Here is a 23,165-nt window from a genome sequence, read left to right as displayed (position 1 = left end):
GATATGTTAGATCTATTTTACAAATAAAACTAACTTAACAATCCAACATACCATATCAAATTACATCAATTTATAAGTTTACTTTTGTAAGATCACTAATTTATAAGTTTACCACATCTTCTAGAAGATTGGGAAAGAAAGAACACATTTATATAGGGTACGTAGTCGACCGGGCTCTAATGTGTTACCATTCACCAAACAAATTGGTTGAATGGTATAAGACCAAAGATCTTGTGAACAAAAGTAATTTTATATAAGGATTTTCTGTCTGACTTCAGTGGGATTGATCTTATTTGGGTAAAGTTTTTCTTTTTTCGAATGGCATAGTGAATGAATTTATAAGTATGTATTTGAGGAGTTAAATCGTTTCTTTTTACATATTGGGAGTACTATAAGTTAAGAATTTTATTTTTATTTTGTGAAAACACATTTTCTTGTTTGTTAAATTTTTTTTTTTTTTTTTAAAAAGAGTTCTCATCATTGACTTCACAATTTTTTATGGAGGCAACTATAAAAAAGGATCTCACAATTGACCCACAAGCTTTACTTTTTGTGGTTGCAATAGTTAAGAACTTACTCAGAAATTCATATTTTTTTGTCACCCAAACTTCAGTCTATTATGCGTGGTTCCACCAATGCCACTTTCTGACAATGAAGCAATTTAATGCCATATCAATTAGGAATATTGAGAGAATGATGATAAATAGATTTTATATATATATATATATATATAAATATTTACGAATACTATTATGGACACTGTTACTTTTTAAGAATTCCTTTATTGATCATATGCTGCTCAAATAATATATCATGTGGTACTTCTATTGCAACAATCATCAGATAATTAATTACATAAAGAAATAAGAAAAAAAACTGCAACATCGTAGTATGTATCAGTGTATTATCTATCCAAACTCCGTGGTTATCCCTTAGAAAAGTAAGACGACGACAATGGACAACAAGGAGATGAATAAACTAACAAAGACACTAGATGATGAAGGATCAGGTGGCGACATTGCCCCTGGGGTTGGAGCAGGGGATGATACAGGAGTTGGAGCGCAATCAGCAGGGGTCCCTGATGTCGGAGATGGTGTGGTGGGAGTTGTTGGGTGGAAGGTGGAGTACTCGTACTTGTAGGCGGGACAACACCTGGAGAGCTTGAGACGGTAACAGATAACTTCTGGCCTGAAAGGCAATGCCGACCGAGAGTGCAGAGGTAGTAATGGTTGCCAGCAGTGGATAGGGTTACGTTGACGGGGCCAGTGGTGATGATGTCGCCGATGGGATTGGATGAGCTGCAGCTGTCATAGGATTCTTTCGGCACTTGAAGGACATCGTGCGCATTTGTGACGAAGTTGAACACTGGATGAAAAATATGATATCATATATATTAATGATAAAGGATCGGATTAGGACGATAATGCATGCATGTGGTGTTATAGATCAGTAACTACTTTAAATAGTTCTGATTGTTGTTAAATGGTAACAGATAGATACAATATGATATGAAGTTGAAGAAATTATGGTAATTTGGAAATGTTCATGATTTGAAAGAAGAAAAGAGGACAATCATTAGGGGTGTAAATTGGTTTGGCCCAATTATTTTGTTATTTTGTTTAAACTTTTTTTTGTAAATTAATTAAATAAAAAATTATTTAAATTACTAATATTATAATTAAGTGAATTATTAATGTGTATTATGCATGTAACTCATTACAAAAGTATTTAATTATAATTATATTTATAATGTTGAGAGTTACTACTTAGTAACTTATACTTTATTCTTTAGTATGCATAATTATTAATAACGTGATTCATTTTATATATAGTTAATGAATATCAAATAATTTCATTATATATAGATTATTTATGCTTACTTACAGCTTAGGTATTAAAAAAAAAAGACCTAATTACTTCCGTTAAGTGTAAATAGTAGAGTATATGTATGAATGTATGATGTAATAATTATTTACATATATTAATATAAATTATCACATGATTTATTTAATTGATAGCATATATTATTTAATATTTTATATAGTCAATAATAATAAATTAGATGAAAACTACATCATTAACTAGGGTTGCTACCCGCCCCATGGGGCTGGGCCACCCCTTCCCTACACCTCGCCCCGCATGGGGTGGGGGGGTGTGGTTTTCACCCCCTTCTCCCGCCCTCGGGATGTGGGGGCGGGGTGCGGGCGAATTTTCAATCTGCTCTGCCTCTATTTTCTTCCCAAAAAAAAAAAAATACTACATTTTACTTGGTTTAAAAATTATTTCTAAGTGTAAAAGTAATTAAAAATACATTTTTAGACCCAAATTATAAATTAAAATTTTGTAAATATGACTATAATTTAAAAATTACATAATTTTTAAATTTGTTAGTGCATATTTTGTGTAAATTGTAGTGTATTAGCTTTTAAACTATGTAGTTTTTAAATTTGTCAATGCATATTTTGTGAACAAGTCTAACAAATTGTAATATATACACAATTTGTAAAATATAAATATATATTTATGTTTATATATATATACATATATTTTTATGAATATATAAAAATATATATATATATATATACATAAATGTAAGTAGGGGTGGGGTGGGGGAAATGCAGGGCGAGGTTGGGCCCTCCCCGCCACCTGCCCCCGCTAGGGGCCCTAGATGCAGGGCGGGGGGCCCTGCCCCCGCATAGGAGGAGCGGGGTGCGGGGATGGGGCAGTGGGGTGCGGGGCCCTGCTGCCCACCCCTATCATTAACTTATATAATTAATATATAAAAATAATATATTAAATTATTAAAAATATTTCTAAAAAAGATATATATAAGGGTTCGGTTTGGTCGGGTCTAAAATTTATGGACCCCGAGACCGGACTAAATTTCTTCGGTCCACAATTTTTGAGACTAAGACTGACCGGTACAATATTTGGTCCGGTCTGGTCTAGACAGAAATTTTTGGTCCGGTCCGGACAGAATTCTGTACACCGCTAATGGTGATAGAATTGAAAGTGAAGAACAGAGGCAGGAGTCTTATAGAGGATATCACCAACCACGAACTGCTTACGGGCCGCCCAAGTTTGATATGCGGAAGGACCACTTGTTGGAATAGTCCAACCAATGCTATCTCCCACCACATGTACAGTTTGTGCTTTTGCGCATTGTAAAAACACCGCAGCAACAACACCGAAAAATATAACCACAACACTCATAAACTTCTCCAGTCTGTGTCTCACAATCAAATACCAATGCTTTATAATATCGTATGCCTTTGACACAAGCTAGCCGCTCAATGTGTGTGCTGTATGTATGTACGTATGCCTTTGATGACAATTTAAGGGTTGCCTCTGTACTATAAATAATAACGCAAAAACGATGAGCAATAACTCATCTTGGACTGATTAAACGGGGCCTAGATTGAGGAGTCAGAATTGAGGGTCGAGCCGCGACCGACCTGATCCCATTGATTGGACTGCATAATTCTGCACAAAAATGTGGAAACCAAACGCTGTGTGGAAACGTTCGTAAGCGGAGTTGTTCTACGTACTTTGCTCTCTGGACCACGCACTTATATTCAATAGGCCGGTTTGACTTCCACTTGGTTGGACTAGTTGGCCTATTAATAAAGGTAAGCTACACGCTAATAAGGATTTGGAAACCATAACTTTCTTCACTCGTTGACTCTTTTGAATGCGTTCTAGTTTAAATAATAATGATATATATATATATATAATTAGTTTTCATTAACGCACTACAAGAAATCAGACGTTTTTTAGTGCTCAAAGTAGTCGCAAATACCTCCCATTATCTTTGGTTATAACTACTATATATAATTATTTTTTGGGTAGGTCAGGGATATTAATATGGTTGCAATTCATTATCTTTGGTTTTAACTACTATATATAATTATTTTTTCTTTGAGGTACCCTTACTTAATTTGTGAGTTTTTGCTTATACTGAACACACAAAGAAGCGACGAGGAGTTTTTTTATTTTTTGATTTTTGTTAATAATTAATCAACGTATGCGTACTATATTTAAATATTAGATTCGACTTGATATGGGAATAAGTTGCAATCCAAGTAATTTAATTTTCATCTGTTGGGCTTGTGGACCCTGGTTTGTAACAATACCAGACAGAAAGTTCACTCGACAGTCGTGCAATAGGTCGCTCGAGCGAAACTCAGACAAAGAGTTAGCTTGAGGTTCATTCGACAGGTCACTCGCTTGAGTGTCTCATCTCATCTCATCTTATTATTAAAATTTTTCTAAATTTTCACACAAAATAAAATAAATAATTTAACTTTTTCAAATTCCAAAACAATAATAATATTAAAAAATAATATTATAAAAATATCTTATTCAACTTTTATCATTCATCTAATACAATCTCATATCATCTCACTATCCAAACTAACCTTAAAGATCTTTTAGAGAAGCAAAAGTGATTGGGTCATATTGTATACAAGTTTTTGATGTACAACTCTCGTGCAGACTCTTTATAAAAAAAAAAAAAAAAAAAAAAAAAACTCCACTAAGAAAAATATAAAACGACACTTTTTTTTTCGGTCGGGTTAGTTTTTATAAAAGACCTGGAAGAGACTTGTTATTCCAAAACTTGCAGTTAATTAGCATTACACAGGCTAATTTGCTATAGGATCTTTATGTCCTACTTTATTCGGCTTGATCTCATTTTGGGTATAGATTTTTGCTTTTAAGAATGGGAACAATGAATGAATCAACTAGGTTTTTAGAACTTGGATCACTTTTTTAAAATATATATGTTGGGATACTTTAGTTTAATTTCTTCTTCTTTCTTTCCTCAGTTTCTTTGTGCATTTTTTTCTTAAATTTTTAAAATTTAGATTGGTTTTCTCATAATTGATTTCATAACTTTTTAGGGATTCAACTATATATTAAAAAAGGTTCTCACAATTAATCCATAATATAAAATTTCATAGAGAGTCAGAGACCCATTATCTTTTTCCCCCAAACTTCAGTAGGTACAACTGCTCTCACTCCTATTTATGTCATGTGGTTCCACCACTGCCACTTTCCGTCGACAATAAAGGAATATGAAAATCTTTGGGAATGCCATTATGGACTTTCGATTACTTCGTAATAATCACTTTATTAATCATATGCTGCTCAAATAATACATTATGCATGTAGCTTGAATACAAAATTCAATCACCAGAGAATAAATGACAAAAAAAATAAGAAAATAAAATTCTAACATCACAGTACGTATAGTGTATTATCGACTCTAAATTCCACCCTTATTCCTTAGAAAAGGAAGCCCATGGCAATGGACAAGAAGGAAATAAATAAATTAGCAAAGACACCAGACGATGAAGAACCAGGTGGTGACATTGTCCCTGGAGTTGGAGTAGGGGATGATGCAGGAGTTGGAGTAGGGGATGATGCTGGAGTTGGAGCGCAATCAGCAGGGGTCCCTGATGTCGGAGATGGTGTAGTAGGAGTTGTTGGGGTGGAAGGTGGAGTACTAGTTGTAGGCGGGACAGCACTTGGAGAACCGGAGACGGTAACGGCTAACTTCTGGCCTGATAGGCAATGCCGGCCAATAGTGCAGATGTAGTAGTGGGTGCCAGCAGTGGACAGAGTTATGTTGACAGGGCCAGTGGTGATGGTGTCGCCAATGGGATTAGACGAGCTGCAACTGTCATAGGATTCTTTCGGTACTTGAAGAACATCGTGCTCATTTGTGGCGAAGTTGAATACTGTAGGAGGACAAAATATGAAATCATATATACATTAATGATAGAGGAGGTGAAGGATGAGGATAATGCATGCATGTGTTGTTGTTATTAACAAACTACTTTACATAGTTAGATTCTCATCAAATAGTTACGGATAGACGCATCTCATGAAGTTGAAGAAGATATTAATTAATGTAATTTGGAGATCGAATTAATGTTAATTTGAAAGAAGTAAGGAAGACGGTGATGGAATTGAAAATGAAAAGCAGACGCAGGAATCTTACATAGGATATCGCCAACCACGAATTGCTTGCTGGCTGCCCAAGTTTCGTATGCGGAAGCACCACCTGTAGGAACGCTCCAACCGATGCTATCTCCTACCACGTGCACTGTTTGTGCTGCTGCGCATTGCAATAGCAGCACAGCAACAACACCAAAAACGGCCACAACACTCGTGAACTTCTCCATTCTCTCACTCAAAATTTTGGATATAAAATATATAACTGCACGTGTTTTAAATATGCCTATAGTATTGAGACGATCGATCGATCCGAGTGTGTGTTGTGTGCTTTGAATGGCTTTTGACACAAACTCTGTGTGCTGTAATGCCTTAAGAGACTATATAAAAAACTTGATGAGGATGCTAAGGTTCCATATAGAGTTATATAGTCACGCAAAAACCGATGCGCAAGAAGTCATCCTTCAGGACAGATTAGCGAAGTACGTACGCGGTCTTGACGGGGAAATGGAGACGCGACCTGGCTCCGATCGAGACGTTACGTTAGAGTTGCTTGGATCGATGCCGGTCCATTTTGTACAAAACAAGTGGAATCTTCGGGTTGAAACCCAATGCAAATTAGCTGAAAGTTCGAAGGTGGAAAGTTTCTACGTTTTCATTGTCAACAGGGCGAGACTGCCTGAATTACTTTAATTATCGGCCTTGGAAAAACAGTACGTACAGACGTTCTTTTAAGTACTTTCTTCGCTGGTTGACAATAATTTACTGAATAGTACTGTTGATTAGAGGAAATTAAGCCTAATGATATAATTAATATATAATTAGTGAATTAGGTTATGCATGCATTATTCATTGTTTCTGTTCTTTTTTCTCCTTTCAAATTTCCTTTGACTCATGAACATAGTACGTACCAAGAAGCTGCAACGCACGTCGACGAAATATTAATATCGATTTTCCAGTTAATTCATGTCATGACTTTCGATCGACTATAATTACTTTTGACTCTTGACTTGATTAATTAGGCGTTTATATTATTATATGTACGCAACGAGAGAAGATATCGAAAGTCCAAAATGTACAAGACTTGGAAAAACATGACTTATCAATGAATTAAATTTCCAACAACTTCCGGAGTTACAGGAGTTTGAAACATTCCCTTGGCTTTCAAAGCATTCTATATTTCTGTACTTAACCAAGAAAATTGCCCTTACACGACTTTTCCAATATTCTCCAACCTTATAGGAATTCTAGACTCATGATATTGGTCGTTATGTTCTTGTGATTAGTGAGCCCCTCTGGACTCTGGAGAATTATTTACAAAGATTATTAAAATAAACCTAATTAATCAGCAAGTGTACCGGATCTTCTTGTAATTAGTGAACCCCTCGAGGCACCTTCTTGTTTAACGTTGATAATCATGCAGGTTTGAGAATGATCTTAAATGTGTGAGTTAGATTCTTGTCCCACTTGCGTAGTTGCAAGCTGTCTAAAAAAAGTGAAAACTACTGATCATTTAAAAACAAGCTGAAAGATGTAGATGTTGCTAACCGAATCTCACAAGTTCGACGTACACGAGTACGTGGAACATTCTATATATGCGCAAGTTTGTCATGATCAAGAGAAGAAAATGATAAAAAATAATGCTGAAGGAGGAAAAATATTTAACTATAAAGCATTAATGACTGATTAGAAAATGTATGGCCTGCATTTTGGATGGGAACTAGTAACGGCTAAGTCGTGATCTATCATTTTCACCTTAGGCTACATTTGGATGTTGAACTGAGTTGAGTTAAGTTGAGTTGAGATAATAAAATATTGTTAGAATATTATTTTTTAATATTATTATTATTTTGAAATTTGAAAAAGTTGAATTGTTTATTATATTTTATGTTGGGATTTGAAAAAATTGTAATGATGAGTTGAGATAAGTTGAGAGGAGATTAAATTCCAAACGTACCCTAATGCTGCGTGCAGCGACGCTCACTACAACAGCTTCCCTTTTTTGCGGAGATATTTACCGCCGCCTAAAGTCCAATTTCCATTTTAAAGCTTATTGCCGTCAACACATTTCGCCACAATATGGTCGGTAGCAACCCGTCAAGAAATTATTTTTGCGCTGGTTTTGGTCACCGCAACAAGTCCTACAAATTGGTGACAAAAACTACAATATCGTAGGAAAAGTGAAAACCATCCATTAGCGTCCATGTATGTGCGCCATTAATAAACATGAATCGTCGGTAATATTTTGCTCAACCGGCGATATAATTTCACCGCAAAAAAGCTGTGCTAGTGCCACAACTAATCAGCTTTGAGCATCCTCAATGATTAGTTAAAAGCTAAATCGATTGAGTATTTAGCCATTAAAGAACAAAATTGATTACAATGAATTAGTCAAATTTCAAATAATTGGAATTTAGCTACAATTATATTCAAAATAATTTTCAAATTTGAATGTTCCTGTTCATAGGCCAAATTCTTATTTTATGAATTATTTCTCTCTACAGCAAATCAACATGTCCAATTTTTAAAAATGTTTGTTGAATGGATGCTCTCTTCCAGTGCACGGGTTCTGCATGGATACTCTGTCCAAATTTGATAAAAAAAAATAGTTGGATGGAAATGATAGAAATTAGTAAAATATGATAAAATAAAATAAATTAATAATTAAAAAAATTAAATATTTGTTTAATTATTAATTACTCATTGCTATATAATGAATAAATGAATAATCCAATGTAAAAATTTGATGTGAATATCCAATACCAAATTCATTTTATATTATTTTATTGTTATATAATGAAAAAATAGCTATTCCAATGTGGAGATTTATATGAACGAAATAGTTAAAAGTTAAATTCATCTTATATTCATAAAAAATGTACTTTAACTTTAGCTAATACATTAAGTGTGCTATTACGTGGTAACGTGAGGGTCCAGTCTGTCGCAAAATTATCAGCAAGCGCAGGAAAAAATCAATTATTGGTTATCAATAGAATTGGACTCAAATACTTTTTACGTCGAGAGTATATAGCGACGCAAATACATTATTAACAGCGAGAATACAGTTAACGTGAATAAAATATTATTCGACGCAAATGAGTCATTATTTTCGAACTGTGGTTGCAAAGGTTCAAAAATTCGAAACAAAATGCCGCACTTGCTATTAGGAACAGAAATGAGTTGGTCACTAATGTAACAATCTCATGATTGTTTCCAGACGGCATATTATACACGGTCGCTAACAATTTTATATCTCCAATTTCCCTTAACTAACCTCTAATGTGATATGAATATTAATTTTGCTTTTTGTAAACAGTCAAATATTTTCCCGCAAATACTTAAATAATTAATTGAAGGTCTTCTAGAGATCAAGCAAAAATGATTGGGTAATACTATGTACAAGTTTTTTACGAACAACTCTTGTCCACAAATGATTTCTTAGTTTTAGTATTTATAAGTTTAATGATTTCTTCTTTTTTCTTTCCTCTATTTTTGTATATACCAATCTAGCTAGGTGTCTCTCATGTATACTACTTGTGTATGGGGGTTGCACCAATGCACTTATTAATAAAATTTTCTTACCTAAAAAATAAATAAAGGGAAACTCAATAACAGAATGTGGTTAGAGAAGTTATTTTCAGTGACTGACAGAGTGTCTTAAGGCTATTGGAAATTTGAGGGAAGTTGGTCCAAGTTACCAACTTCCCTCAAATTCCAAACTTCCATGATGATTCTTCTTGTGTCAATTAGATGAAAACTGAATAAACTTCACAATTCATAAATTCACAAAAATGCAGCTAACATAAAATCATGTCCAAAAAAAAAAAAAAACAAACATAGCTCCTAACTCTCAAATGCACAAACTGATAATTTAACATATGATCCATTAAGCTGCAAGATTCACCCTCCCTTTAAGAAAATGATTTGATAGATGTCAACAGTGGGGGCCCACATCACTTACCCCTCTTCCTCTCCCCTCGAATAAATTGTTAAGGATCGCAAGCGGTCAATAGACGAGCTTAGAGTTCTCTATTTTAATACCTGATTCTCCCTATAATTATATTAAATGCTACAAATAAAGATTAAAAAAAAAAGGAAGAAGACAAACAAAAGATTTAATGCCACTGCACTAAAACAGAACCACATAACAGATGAAGTTTGTGGTGCATGCAGTCACAAAGGCTAGTACAATGCAAAAAACACAAGCTGAACAAAGTTCCAATAAATATGCTGTCAGTAGAAAAAGAAGTGACAGCACACAACTTATGTTAATTCACGAAGTAAGCAAGATACCTTTTTCCAGAAAATATGGTAGGGATGCAGCATGATGCAAGTGAAAGCTGGAAGCAAAAGCATCACTTTAGGTTAAACAAAGAGGCAAAACTATACATTACATTAGCATTTGGTGGTAGTGGTTTTGAGTTGTCTGAGATATGTACTAATGACCATATAAAGGCAAAAAGGGAAACCATTTTGCCCCTACATAGAAGCCAAGAAATTAGAATATTATTCCAAAATCCCCATTGAAACCTATACAATATCCCAATTAAATTTATGCAAAACCAGCCACTCATTAAATAGTGTCAAACATAAAGATAAATATTGGAATTTTTATGGATCACCATCTAAGTAGTTCCTCCAGAATCAATGATTCTACCTCACTATTCTGCTGCACACAGTCACCATTTGGCTGTGAGTTTTAGATCTTACTTCCTATATCTCTAGACAGATTGAGCTGGTTAAAGTATTAACATTAATATGATATCCTTATAGGAAAAAATCATTTAAAAATGCAATGCAAGTCATTAGATTAAAATTCATGAGCAAATAGGATACGGCTAGCATCCCAATATGCTAGCCATACCATCCACATTAGAAACAAAGACTGTAATCCTTCCCCTTCACAGGAGTATCACTGTTTTGTGACATTCTCGATCATTTCTCCTCAGATGATGACAGTTAATGCAAGCATAAATTTCCTATATGTGATAAACTAATTAAGATGATCTCTAATCTGTGATGGACCAGGGGGGAATCGAGAGGGGAGATGACATCCTTAATTAAGGTACGTATGTGACTCATGCTCCATGCTCACTTCTGTAGACTCTGATTTTATTTTGCTACAAATGCTGCAGAGGTACAATATGATCATTAAAAATCATGCTTACTCATGAAACGGATAAAAGATATATAAAAGGAAAAATGAAGGGGGTTGGGGGTAAAGCAAATCCAAAAAGTAACAAAAAAAAAAACAATAATACTTGATCACCTTCTTTGCTTTTCCTAAGCTTTATAAGCAACTCATAAGCCCTAATTCCTTTGCATTTCCTAAGCTTCTCAGCGACAAAACACAGAAGAAATGCAACCCCAATCATTAGACTAGTAATTATTTAATACCAAAACAATAGTTCAATTAAAAAAAACACCTGATCAACTTCGTCCCACCATCTGAACTCGACCTCTATCTTCTTACGAAGCACATTATACAAAAGGGTCGGATAAAATAGGATCTGAGCCCCAGCACTCTCTTCGGTGGAGGGTCTGGGACCGTTGGGGGGTAGCTAAGTCGGTATCTGGAGGTGGTGCGGCTGCTGTGGAGGCGGTGACATTAGGAATCTGAGGGAGAAAGGAATTCGAGGGAGAAAACAGGGGTAGATCTGCGGGAGAGAGAGAAGCAATGAGGGAGGGGCTTGGCTGGGATGGCCGGCGACGGTGGAGGTGGACGGTGATGGTTGGTCGACGGCAGTGTGCAGTGTTTGTTGCATGGAGACATGCAGAGTGGGGATCGGAGGAGAAGAGGGATTGGGGAGAGACGGGAGGTGAGGGGGGGGGGGAGGAGGCCTCTGGAGGGAATTAAAGGAAGGAATGAGGGAAAAAATGCACGGTTTTAAATTTCACGTGTTTTTTTGCACTTTTGATTCGCCACTAATAAGCAATTAATGGCAAAAAATGACTTTGCAGCGACAATATTCGCTGTAAAAAGTATCTTTCTGCGGCGATTTTTAGCAAACGATGAAAATACAGTTGCAAACTTTTTTACAACGAAAAAAATCGCCGCAATATACATTAAATTCGCCACAAAAAATTGAATAGTAAATTACTCTTCAGTATTTTACATCTTTGACGTATAATTCAGCGGCGACTTAGAAATCGTTGCAAATACTGACTTTTTGCGGCGATTTGTTTTGTGACGATTTTAAAATTGCTGGAAAAGGCCTGATTTCTTGTAGTGTCCATGTATGTGCGCCATTAATAAACATGAATCAACGGTAATACATTGCTCAACCGGCGATATAATTTCACCTCAAAAAAGCTGTGCTAGTGCCACAACTAATCAGCTTAGAGCATCCTCAATTATTAGTTAAAAGCTAAATCGATTGAGTATTTAGCCATTAAAGAACAAAAATGATTACAATGAATTAGTCAAATTCCAAATAATTGGAATTTAGCTACAATTACATTCAAAATAATTTCCAAATTTGAATGTTCCTATTCATAGGCCAAATTCTTATTTTATGAATTATTTCTCTCTCCAGCAAACCAACATGTCTAATTTTTAGAAATGTTTGTTGAATGGATACTCTCTTCAAGTGCAGGGTTCATGGATACTCTGTCCAAATTTGATAAAAAAAAAAAAAAAAAAAAAAAAAAAAAAAAAAAAAGAGTTGGATGGGAATGATAGAAATTAGTAAAATATGATAAAATAAAATAAATTAATAATTAAAAAAATTAAATATTTTTTTAATTATTAATTACTCATTGCTATATAATGAATAAATGAATAATCCAATGTAAAAATTTGATGTGAATATCCAAAACTAAATTTATTTTATATTATTTTATTGTTATATAATGAAAAAAATAACTATTATAATATAGAGATTTATGTGAATGAAATAGTTAAAAGTTAAATTCATCTTATATTTATAAAAAATGTACTTTAACTTTAGCTAATACATTGAGTGTGCTCTTACGTGGTAACGTGAGGGTCCAGTCTGTTGCAAAATTATTAGCAAGCGCAGGAAAAAAATCAATTATTGGTTATCAAAAGAATTAGACGCAAATACTTTTTACGTCGAGAGTATTGAGCGACACAAATACATTACTAACAGCGAGAATACAGTTAACGTGAATAAAATATTATTCGACGCAAATGAGTCGTTATTTTCAAACTGTGGTCGTTCAAAAATTCGAAACAAAAAGCCGCACTTGCTATTAGCGACAGAAATGAGTTGGTCACTAATGTAACAATCTCATTTGTTTCCAAACGGCATATTATACACGGTCGCTAACAATTTTATATCTCCAATTTCCCTTAACTAACCTCTAATGTGATATGAATATTAATTTTGCTTTTTGCAAACAGTCAAATATTTTCCCACAAATACTTAAATAATTAACTGAAGGTATTCTAGAGATCAAGCAAAAATGATTGGGTAATACTATGTACAAGTTTTTGACGAACAACTCTTGTTCAGACTCTTTGGAAGGAAAAAAAAAAAGAACCTAGCCTCCACTACAAAAGAGTGTAAAACGACTAATGATTTCTTAGTTTTAACATATATATTGGGAGTATTTAGTTTAATGATTTCTTCTTCTTTCTTTCCTCTATTTTTGTGCATTTTTAAAAATTTTTAAAATGAAAAATCTAATTGTAAGCGATTATGCGCACTAATATGCGTATCGATTCAATATGATTGGTCAGAAAGTAGATTTTATTGAAAACAATGCTAATTTGAATTTAGAATATGAAGGCAACAATATTAGTACGCAGATTGGTACGCAAACTTGCTTGTACATAGCAAAACTCTTTTAAAATTTAGAAAGGTTTTCTCATAATTGACTTCATAACTTTTTAGGGATTCAACTATAATAAAAAAGTTCTCACAATTAACCCATAATATATATAGAGAGACATATATATATATATATATATTAATATATATTTCTGTAGGCAATAGTTAAGAAATTTCACGATTTTATAAAATTTCATAGAGAGTCAGAGACCCATTATATATCTTTTTCCCCCAAGCTTCAGTAGGTACAACTGCTCTCACTCTTATTTATGTCATGTGTTCCACCATTGCCACCTTCTGTCGAGAATAAAGGAATATGAAAATCTTTGGGAATGCGATTATGGAGTTTCGGTTACTTCGTAATAATCACTTTATTAATCATATGCTGCTCAAATAATACATATGCATGTAGCTTTAATGAAAATTCAATCACCAGAGTATAAATGAAAAAAAATAAGCAAATAAAATTCTAACATCACAGTACATATAGTGTATTATCGACTCTAAATTCCACTCTTATTCCTTAGAAAAGGAAGCCCATGGCAATGGACAAGAAGGAAATAAATAAATTAGCAAAGACACCAGACGATGAAGAATCAGGTGGTGAAATTGTCCCTGGAGTTGTAGTCGGGGATGATGCAGGAGTTGGAGCGCAATCAGCAGGGCTCCCTGATGTCGGAGATGGTGTGGCAGGAGTTGTTGGGGTGGAAGGTGGAGTACTCATACTCGTAGGTGGGACACCGCTTGGAGAGCTCGAGACGGTAATAGATAACTTCTGGCCTGAAAGGCAATGCCGACCGAGACTGCAGATGTAGTAGTGGGTGCCAGCAGTGGACAGAGTTATGTTGACAGGACCAGTGGTGATGGTGTCGCCGATGGGATTAGATGAACTGCAACTGTCATAGGATTCTTTCGGCACTTGAAGAATATCGTGCTCATTTGTAATGAAGTTGAACGCTGTAGGAAGATGATATCATTAATGACAAAGGATCCAAATAGAATGATAATACATTTGATGTTATTCACTACTTTAAATGGTTAGAGATAAACACATATGAAGTTGAAGAAATTATGGCAATTTGGAGATCAATTCATGTTCATGATTTGAAAGAGGAAAGGAAAAGACGGCGATGGAACTAAAAATGAAGGGCATGCATAGGTGGGAATCTTACATAGGATATCACCAACCACAAACTGCTTACTGGCCGCCCAAGTTTGATATGCGGAAGCACCACCTGTTGGTACGGTCCAACCAATGCTATCTCCCACCACATGTACCGTTTGTGCTGTTACGCATTGTAAAAACACCACAGCAACAACGCCAAAAAATATAACCACAACACTCGTAAGCTTCTCCATTCTCTCTCTCTCTCACAATCTAATTTATAAACCAATGTACGCTAGCTTTATATATGTTGTACACCTTCGAGACAAGCTAGCTGCTCAATGTGTGTGTGTATGTATATAGGTATGCCTTTGATGATAATCTGAGGGTTCTCTCTGCACTATATATAATAACGCAAAAACGATGAGCAACGTAGGTACAACTCGTCTTGGACTGTTTAAATGGGGCCTAGCCAGCTAGAAGTCAGAGTTGAGGGTCGAGTGCCTACGACGCGACCAATTTATAATGGACCAAGCATTCTGTTGACACCCAACGCAGTGTGGAAAAGTTGGAAAGCAGAATTGGTCTACTTTGCTCTGTGCAGGAGCGCGCGCACATACATACATATATATATATATATATATTTGAGTGCTTTATATAATTAGCTTATAATGATCATTCAGTATATAAGGTTTGACTGCCATTTTGTTGGACTAATAATTATAAGCTGGCTATTAATTAAGGAAGAGATCTAACTACACGCTAATAAACATATATATGGAAATCAAAATTAATTAGTTTCTTCATTCGTCTAGTACTCTTTTAATTCATGAATGCGTACGTACGGCTAGTTTAAAGGATGATCACAATGATAGAATTAGTTTTAATTAACGAGCTAACTATATATGTTTGGGCATGAGAGATACTATATATATTATCTACTATGCATGCGCAGCTAGCTTCCATGCATATGCAATTGATCATTCTTTTTGGTATAATTACTTTTTCCTGGACCCTAATTATTAATTAATTAATGCTTCTTGAGTTTTAGGTGCCGTTTAAATAGTGATTTGAGATGAAAGTTAATAGTTAAAAATTAAATAAAATATTGTTGAAATATTATTTTTTAATATTATAATTGTTTTAGAATTTGAAAAAGTAGAATTGTACATGTGTATTATATTTTGTGTAAAAATTTAAAAAATTTGTAATTATGAGATGAGATGAAACATTTTCATTATCCAAACGGAACTGTTTATACGTAATACTAATCAAAAGCCACAATTAAGGAAGATTTTTTATTTTTTATTTTTAAATTTTACTGTTAATCAATGCCTGCTTGAGTGTAAATATTTGATTTGAGTACTTGATATAGGTACTGATCATGTTATAAGTAGTAGCGATGAGATCGATATATCGAAGACAATATACCAAGTCCAGATCGCGCGAACAAGAGTACTTGAACCGTTCCTGCCCTCATTAATAAGAGTCAAGGTTTCAATTTCCACGCCATTTCATAATTTTCCCGTCTATATTCGATTAATTAAACTTCTAACTTCGATCGATCTTCTGGAAGTATACGTACAGAAGTTGAAATTTCTACGCCATCAAGATCCGATCCGCCGGCCGACACTATGATGCATTTCCTATTCATATATATATATATATACACACACACATACACACACTAGGAGAAGCAAGGTGCAAAGCACGTTTCTCTAGTTTGGTGAAACAGATCATTATTTAAAGATAGTAAAACTTTTAAAGGCTCAACGACAGTAAAAAATCTTGAAATCATCCCTTAGATCCAAAGAGACGTAGATGCTGATCTTAACAAATTTAAAAAAGCAAAAAAGGAAAAATACATTTTGAGCTACTCATGAGAATCACATCCTAGAGAAAGAAGAGAAAAATGATCGGAAATCAACACACCAAAACCCATAGCGAACAAAAGCAACCAACGCAACTGCGAATCTGAGTTATGAGCTACAATGAGTGGCAGATCTGAGTGGAGAGCTACAATGGGTCCAAATCAACCGTCCTTGTGGTGGTCTCGTGGTGGTTGGGGTGGTGGTGAGAGGCAGAGCACAGCGGCATCGTGGTGGTTACAAGGCTGGGCCGCGGGTCACAAATAGGGAAATGGGGAGGAAGGCTCGGCTGGGTGCTAGGTTGGCCATGGAGGAGCTTGGGAGGTCGGTGAAGGCAGGTGGTGGCTTGAGGAGGCAGTTTGGTGGCTAGGGTGGCAAATTTGGCTGTGTGAGAGAAAGAGAACCCGTGAGAGATGGATTCATGCGTGGGGGAAGGGGGAGGAGCTAGGGGTGGTTGGAAGAGCCTGGGGTAGTCGTCGAAGGAAGGGGGACTCAGTGGTGGTGGTGGTGGTGGTGCGATGGCGTGGGGATGGCATACGGCGGCGCTATGGGGGAGAACTCGTGTGAGACCTATTTGGGAGAGGGGGTTGTGGGAGGGAGGGTGGCTTGGGTCCATGGGGGTGGTCGTCGGCCTGAGGGGAAGCTGTTGGTGGTAGCGCAGCGGTTGAGGCTGGCTGCTGTGGCTGGGAAGCTAAGAGGGAAGAGATCAGGAGGGAAGGGGAAGACTACGGTGTGGGAGAGAAGAGAGAGAGGGAGAAGAACAAAACTACTACATACAACCGACGTATGTAACCGTCGTGTAACCGGCTGACTGCCATGTCAGTTTTGTCAGAAAAATTTGAGAAAAGTAGAACTTCGGAAAGAAAATAGTCCATCTGACTATAAACATCTAAGAAGAAGTAGAACCTCGAGACGAAGATTTGAGAAAAGTTTCATTTTTGAGTGAGAGCATTTCGCACAGATCGCATAGAAAATTTACTACAGGAAATCCTATGCCAACCTATATGCATTTCAGTTTCTTGAAACTCATTTTCCAAATATTCAAAACAAAACAAAAAGAATCTCAAAACGGATAAATTATTTCTAACATTACCGTAAACAAGCAAATATTTCATTTCAAAAGCACAAATCTCCTTCGTTCAATCTGACAAGATGCTTTCTCTATCAAGACACTTTCTTACTTTTCTACGGGGAGATCAGGATCTAGAAAGGCCTTGAAAAGCTTGCGCTTTCGCTGCCATCTGACGGTGTTGGTAGATTTCATCCTTTTTTAGCACAGTCCAGACTCCATTCGGTCTCCTTCTGGTGGGTATTTCTGGAGAGAGAGAGAGAGAGAGAGAGAGAGAGAGATTGTGACTCTTCCTGAGTCTTCCTTGTCATTAAGTCTTTTTTTTCCCACTCATTTTCTTTCTGTGATTTACACTATTTGCAATAAAATGAAACACATCGTTTTATTTAAAGACGTGGAGATTCCCCACCGGTTGTATAGGCCGGTTGCAAGAAGCATTTTTCAAAGAAGAAAGTGAATAGAAAAAGGAAGGCCGTAGCTATTTAGGTATCTTAAATCTGATCCAACGGTGGAGAAAGAAGACCAAAAAAAAAAAAAAAACTAAAGCTGCTGACCACGGACTAAAAAGCAAATATACCCTTAAAATAAACAAAAACTCTACTCAACCTCCGGTCTGCCTATCACACACCACACTCTTGCCTAGTCATAAACCCGGTTAATCGCCACGTCATGGTCTGCCCTTTCTCCCTCACTCCTCCATCCTCACTCACTCAGACGAGTACCTCCCAGACAAAGCAAAGCCCTCAGAATCCCTTCTCTGCGCAACCCCTCCCAAACGCTTTCGAAGACCACCGACACCCTCAATCCTCACTCACCCAAACGAAGACTGAACCCCATCCACTCTCACTGCTCTGCGCAGTCCCTCCCAGACGAAGACCACCGAAGCCCTCAATCTTCACTCACCCAGACAAAGGACGAAGCCCGAGGCCCCCCACCCTCACTCTCCCTTCTCTGTGAAGCCCGACGCCCCTACCCTCACTCTCATTTCTCTGCGAAGCCCCCCCCCACCCAGTCCCTTCGATCCCCGAAACCCTAGAAGACCGCACCTCCATCTCCCTCACCCCTTCGAGCCTCTCTCTCTCTCTCTCTCTCTCACCAAGTCCTCTAGATCTCTAGCCGTGCTCTGTCTCTCTCACCGAGCCCTATAAGGATCCCTAGTTTCCTCATTAAAATTTATACACTGATTTGTTTAATTTTGTTGTTGTTATGCATAAACTGATTTGGTTGAATTTTGTTGCTCTTATACACTGATTTGGTTGAATTTCGTTGCTCTTATACATACACTGATTTGGTTAATTTTGTTGATGTTATCCAATGATTTGGTTAATTTTGTTGATGTTATACAATGATTTGGTTCAAGTCATGCAGATTTGAAGCTATCATAAAAGAAAGTGTGACTGTGTGATGTCAATTGACAATGAGCATAGCATGCGATGGTCTAATAGTAATTTTAGTAGTGTGACTGTGTGTTCGTGTGTATGCATGTGCTTCTATGCTGCACAGCTTGCTTTACTTTGAAACTTTACTTGATAGTTGAAGGGAAAGACAGAATGGTCAATTGTCCTGGTGCTATCCCAATGAAGAGTTCGTTTATATTATATGAAGTTTTTGCAGATGTTTCAGTGAAAAACATCTCATTTTCTTGAGAAAATTGCTCCCCTTCCAGCAATCATTTCAAAAAAAAAAAAACAATTAAGACTTATTCAATACTTTTTTTCCTGCAATATCAAGTATTGAGGTTAGTGTGTTTCTATACTTTTTTTTTTTGCGAACATTTTTTTATTGGTTGCTATGCAAGACTTATTTGTTGAACGTTGGTATAGTTTATGCATGTAGATCAGTCAATCATCATCATCTGTAGTTTATGCATGTCCGATGTATAACATGGTAACCACCCACTGTCTAATTTGATTATTGCTTTTGAATCCATGTATGAAGTTGTCTTATTTGAAACTTGAAATTCTTGATTTGTACGCAGGGAGAAGCAAGATGTCAATTCTTCATCTGGCTAGCTATACTTCAATTGGTAGAAGAAAAGATTCTGACAAGAGAAAATGCAATTCGGAAGAGAGAGGATGAGTTATTGCTGCATGAGTATGAAGTTCAAAAAAATAAAGATAAACTAACCAAGAGAGAAAATGAGCTTCAGAAGAAAGAGGACGAATTTCGAAAGCGGATTGTAGAGAATAGGGGTGCACGTATATTATTGTGTTTATACTGAATAATATCTATAGTTGTAACGTGTTAGTTTTAAATCAACTGTAGATTGTTCAAACCATAATTGTATGCTATATTGTCTATGAATATATTTATGACAGTTTACTATGGATATTAAAAAAAAAAAGTGACCCTGTTTCCTAGCGGTGGCATTACTACGAATATATATAGGTTTGGATATTGTCTATGAATATATAGGTTTGGATATTGTCTATGAATATATAGGTTTGGATATAACTATGGATCTTGTCTATGGATATATAGGTTGCAATTCTTGAATTGTTTGAATCATAAGACATTTTAGGAAAATTAATTAGTCTGCTTGGGTGCTTTTTTCTTTTTGAAATTATTCTATGCGCAGCTTCCTTTTGTTGTGAAAAGGACATGCGGCACTTGGTATGTTCAACTCCAATTTGGGAGTTAGAAATGTATGATTTTGATATTGAGAGGGAGAGTATTACAGTGACCACCACCTCCTAAACCGTTCCAACACATGCATTATAGTTTGAAACAAAACTACGTGCTACCTGCATTCAATGAAACCAAACCAAGCCATAGCCACATGAAGTACAACATCATGAACAATAAACATGATCGATCTGCAATTTTGCTAGCATCTCTAAAATATTAGGTCTCCTTTACAAACCCAATGCTCAAAAGTTCCCTTTACAAACCCAATGCTCAAATTTACACACAAAAAACCCAATGCCCATTCTAATGTCTGCTTACTCCCCTTCACAAACTCAATGCTCAAATTTTCCCTTTACAAACCCAATGCTCCACACAAAAAACCCAATGCCCATTCTAATATCTGCTTAATCCACTTTACAAACTCAATGGTCAAATTTCCACACAAAAAACAAACAAGTCATGCTCATAGACAAGCAAAACCAACTTAACATTTTTGGGCAAAGTCAGGGACTGATTTTCACCAAGTCCCATGGGGCATGCACTCCGTTTCCTGAAGATATTAAAAATGAAAAATTAAAACAAACACATTAAAAATAGAACAACAGGAAGAAAGATTTATAAACGTTAAACATATCACACCTTGTCATTGCCAGGTGGAGTTGGTTGTGTGATAGTACTACATTGGGCTGGGATAACAATGTCGTCAACAATAGGACCAAGTTGTGCTTCCGGGACCTCACCATATTGTGATTCGTCGTCTAATATTTTCCTGCACATCTAAATTGACAACAAAAAATACACATCTATTAGAATTTTTTACTATCACTAAAAAAATATGTCTGCAGTATACCATATAAACAATGACTCATCCAAAATGTACTACATGTTTCTTCAACTCGTGTGTCGATTATTAAAACAGCAGTCTTGGCAAGTTATAGAATGAGTTGATTTGATGATATTGAAACACCGGGGATTAAAATACGAATCTTGAGTGACAAAACCCCTAGTCACTTGAACTTGCCAACATCTTCATATTAGCTTCAACACATTGAATTCTAGATCAATATTCTTATGTTTTAGTGACCTCTATAATACTATTTTTATGATATTTAAGTCTTTTAAATGACGAAGAGTTCCCCATATAGGCAAACAGTCTCAAAGTGCACGTGGTGGGTTATAAACCATCATTTGAGGGACTAGATGAGATTAATTACTTGCATTTCTCTTTTAGTAAATTTTGGAAGAAATTTATTATCATGCCTGAAACGTATCAAATAAATGAGATGGATCCAACCACCAGAATGTGCCAGTTTAGAGGTAAATGCTTAAAGATATGCTTACAATTAAGTATATTATTTATCTAATTTTCTTTCAGCATGTATTTACTTTACCAAGTCAAAATGACCTCTAAATTATCATCTATGCAACTCAAGTGAAAATGAAATAGAATGGGGATGCGTACATAAGACAACCCCAACACGCTGCAGTACTAGCTGGTAATCTTGCGGTAGGACAAACGCCAAAATGTCTTTCAGAAAAAGAAGTCTCGCCCATAGATACATATCCTGGTATCACCCGGAAAATTTTCACAACAAAGTATATGGACCCTTTCGGAACAGACCACTTTGACAACAAAACTTTCACAACAGAGAAGGGAAATGGAATGGAGAGAGAGAGAAAAACAATAACCCAAAAGGAACAGACCACTATAGGCGGCCACAGACGGCGCCTTTCGGAAGATGAGCGGTGAGAAGCAACACTGCAAGCTGTGGGACGAAGCCGTACGGAAGAGAACCTACAACTAAGGTGAGAATTGAGAAAGCTGGGGAAGGGGAACGCAGGGAGAGGGGGACGCAGGAGGAGGGGGTGGGTCGGGGGGGAATTGAAAAAAAATATCTGATTGAATGCATTAAATGCAGGTTTGCTTTAAAAAAAAAAAAAAAGAATTACACATAGGCGGAGTGGAGAGGTTGTGCTATAGTAGGAAAGTTGCATTAGCAAAACTCGTAAAAGCAAAACGCACACTCATGCATTTAACAGCAGGGCAAAACCAGTAAAAGAATAAAAAAATGGAAGAAAAAATGGATGGACAAAAGTTATTGTTTATTACTATTTCTAACCGACAGAGACTTTTAATCATGGAATATATATTAAGTTATTTAACCCTTGGCACACGTGAAAATTAAAAAATAGGAAAATGTTAATTTGTCCTCTTATTTTGTCATTTATTTTGACCATTTATATATTTAATTTTTTTTACTTAATGATTAAGAAAGTGGTTTTTAATATATTGATATATTTTTTTATTTTTTTAAAGATATTTAAATATATTAAAAAATATGAAAAGTAAAATGAGAAAAAAAATACCAAAATGACCTAGCAGTCAAATGGAGCGGTGAACTCTGACAGCAGAGTAGCACCACTCTAAAATATAAAGTTGGGCTGCAACTAGCTACGTGCAGTTTGTGGGCATGCATCCCCTAAGATTCCTAGAACTGATCAATTTTATTAGAATCCTATGAAAAGTATTCTTACAGTCACGAAACGGTTTTATAAAAGTAAATCTACAAATTGACATAAATTTATATGATATATTAAATCTAGTACTTTACAATAAAAGTAGTTTTATAATCTAACATACCACATCAAATCACGTCAATTTATAGATTTATTTTGTAAGATATTTTTGTATTAAAATATTTCTCTTATTTTATAGTACCATATCTGGTAGATATACGTAC

General features: G+C 35.7%; 3 protein-coding genes across 3 annotated transcripts; all 3 read right to left on the bottom strand.

Annotated features, from left to right (window-relative positions):
• Positions 1-932: 932 nt before the first annotated feature.
• On the bottom strand, positions 933-3,213 carry LOC121248017 (cucumber peeling cupredoxin-like). Its single transcript, XM_041146370.1, is given in 3 exon segments — positions 933-1,111; positions 1,114-1,363; positions 3,037-3,213. Coding segments are annotated over 3 exon segments (606 nt in total).
• A 1,995-nt stretch (positions 3,214-5,208) lies between these two features.
• LOC121261082 (cucumber peeling cupredoxin-like) lies at positions 5,209-6,341 on the bottom strand. The gene is made up of 2 exons (XM_041163251.1): positions 6,005-6,341; positions 5,209-5,741 (listed from the first exon to the last, which is right to left on the bottom strand). Exons 1-2 carry the CDS (start codon positions 6,186-6,188, stop codon positions 5,287-5,289), a joined length of 639 nt encoding a protein of 212 aa, XP_041019185.1. The 5' UTR covers positions 6,189-6,341; the 3' UTR covers positions 5,209-5,286.
• Positions 6,342-14,209: 7,868 nt separating this feature from the next.
• On the bottom strand, positions 14,210-15,229 carry LOC121261200 (cucumber peeling cupredoxin-like). Its single transcript, XM_041163445.1, has 2 exons — positions 14,927-15,229; positions 14,210-14,711 (listed from the first exon to the last, which is right to left on the bottom strand). The coding sequence occupies exons 1-2, from the start codon at positions 15,111-15,113 to the stop codon at positions 14,278-14,280; spliced, it is 621 nt and encodes a 206-aa protein (XP_041019379.1). The 5' UTR covers positions 15,114-15,229; the 3' UTR covers positions 14,210-14,277.
• Between the last annotated feature and the right edge of the window lie 7,936 nt (positions 15,230-23,165).

This window comes from Juglans microcarpa x Juglans regia, chromosome 1D (assembly GCF_004785595.1).
Source record: "Juglans microcarpa x Juglans regia isolate MS1-56 chromosome 1D, Jm3101_v1.0, whole genome shotgun sequence".
Classification (NCBI taxonomy): domain Eukaryota; kingdom Viridiplantae; phylum Streptophyta; class Magnoliopsida; order Fagales; family Juglandaceae; genus Juglans; species Juglans microcarpa x Juglans regia.
Note: the sequence above shows the minus strand (reverse complement) of the source record. Positions and strands in the feature narration are given on the sequence as shown.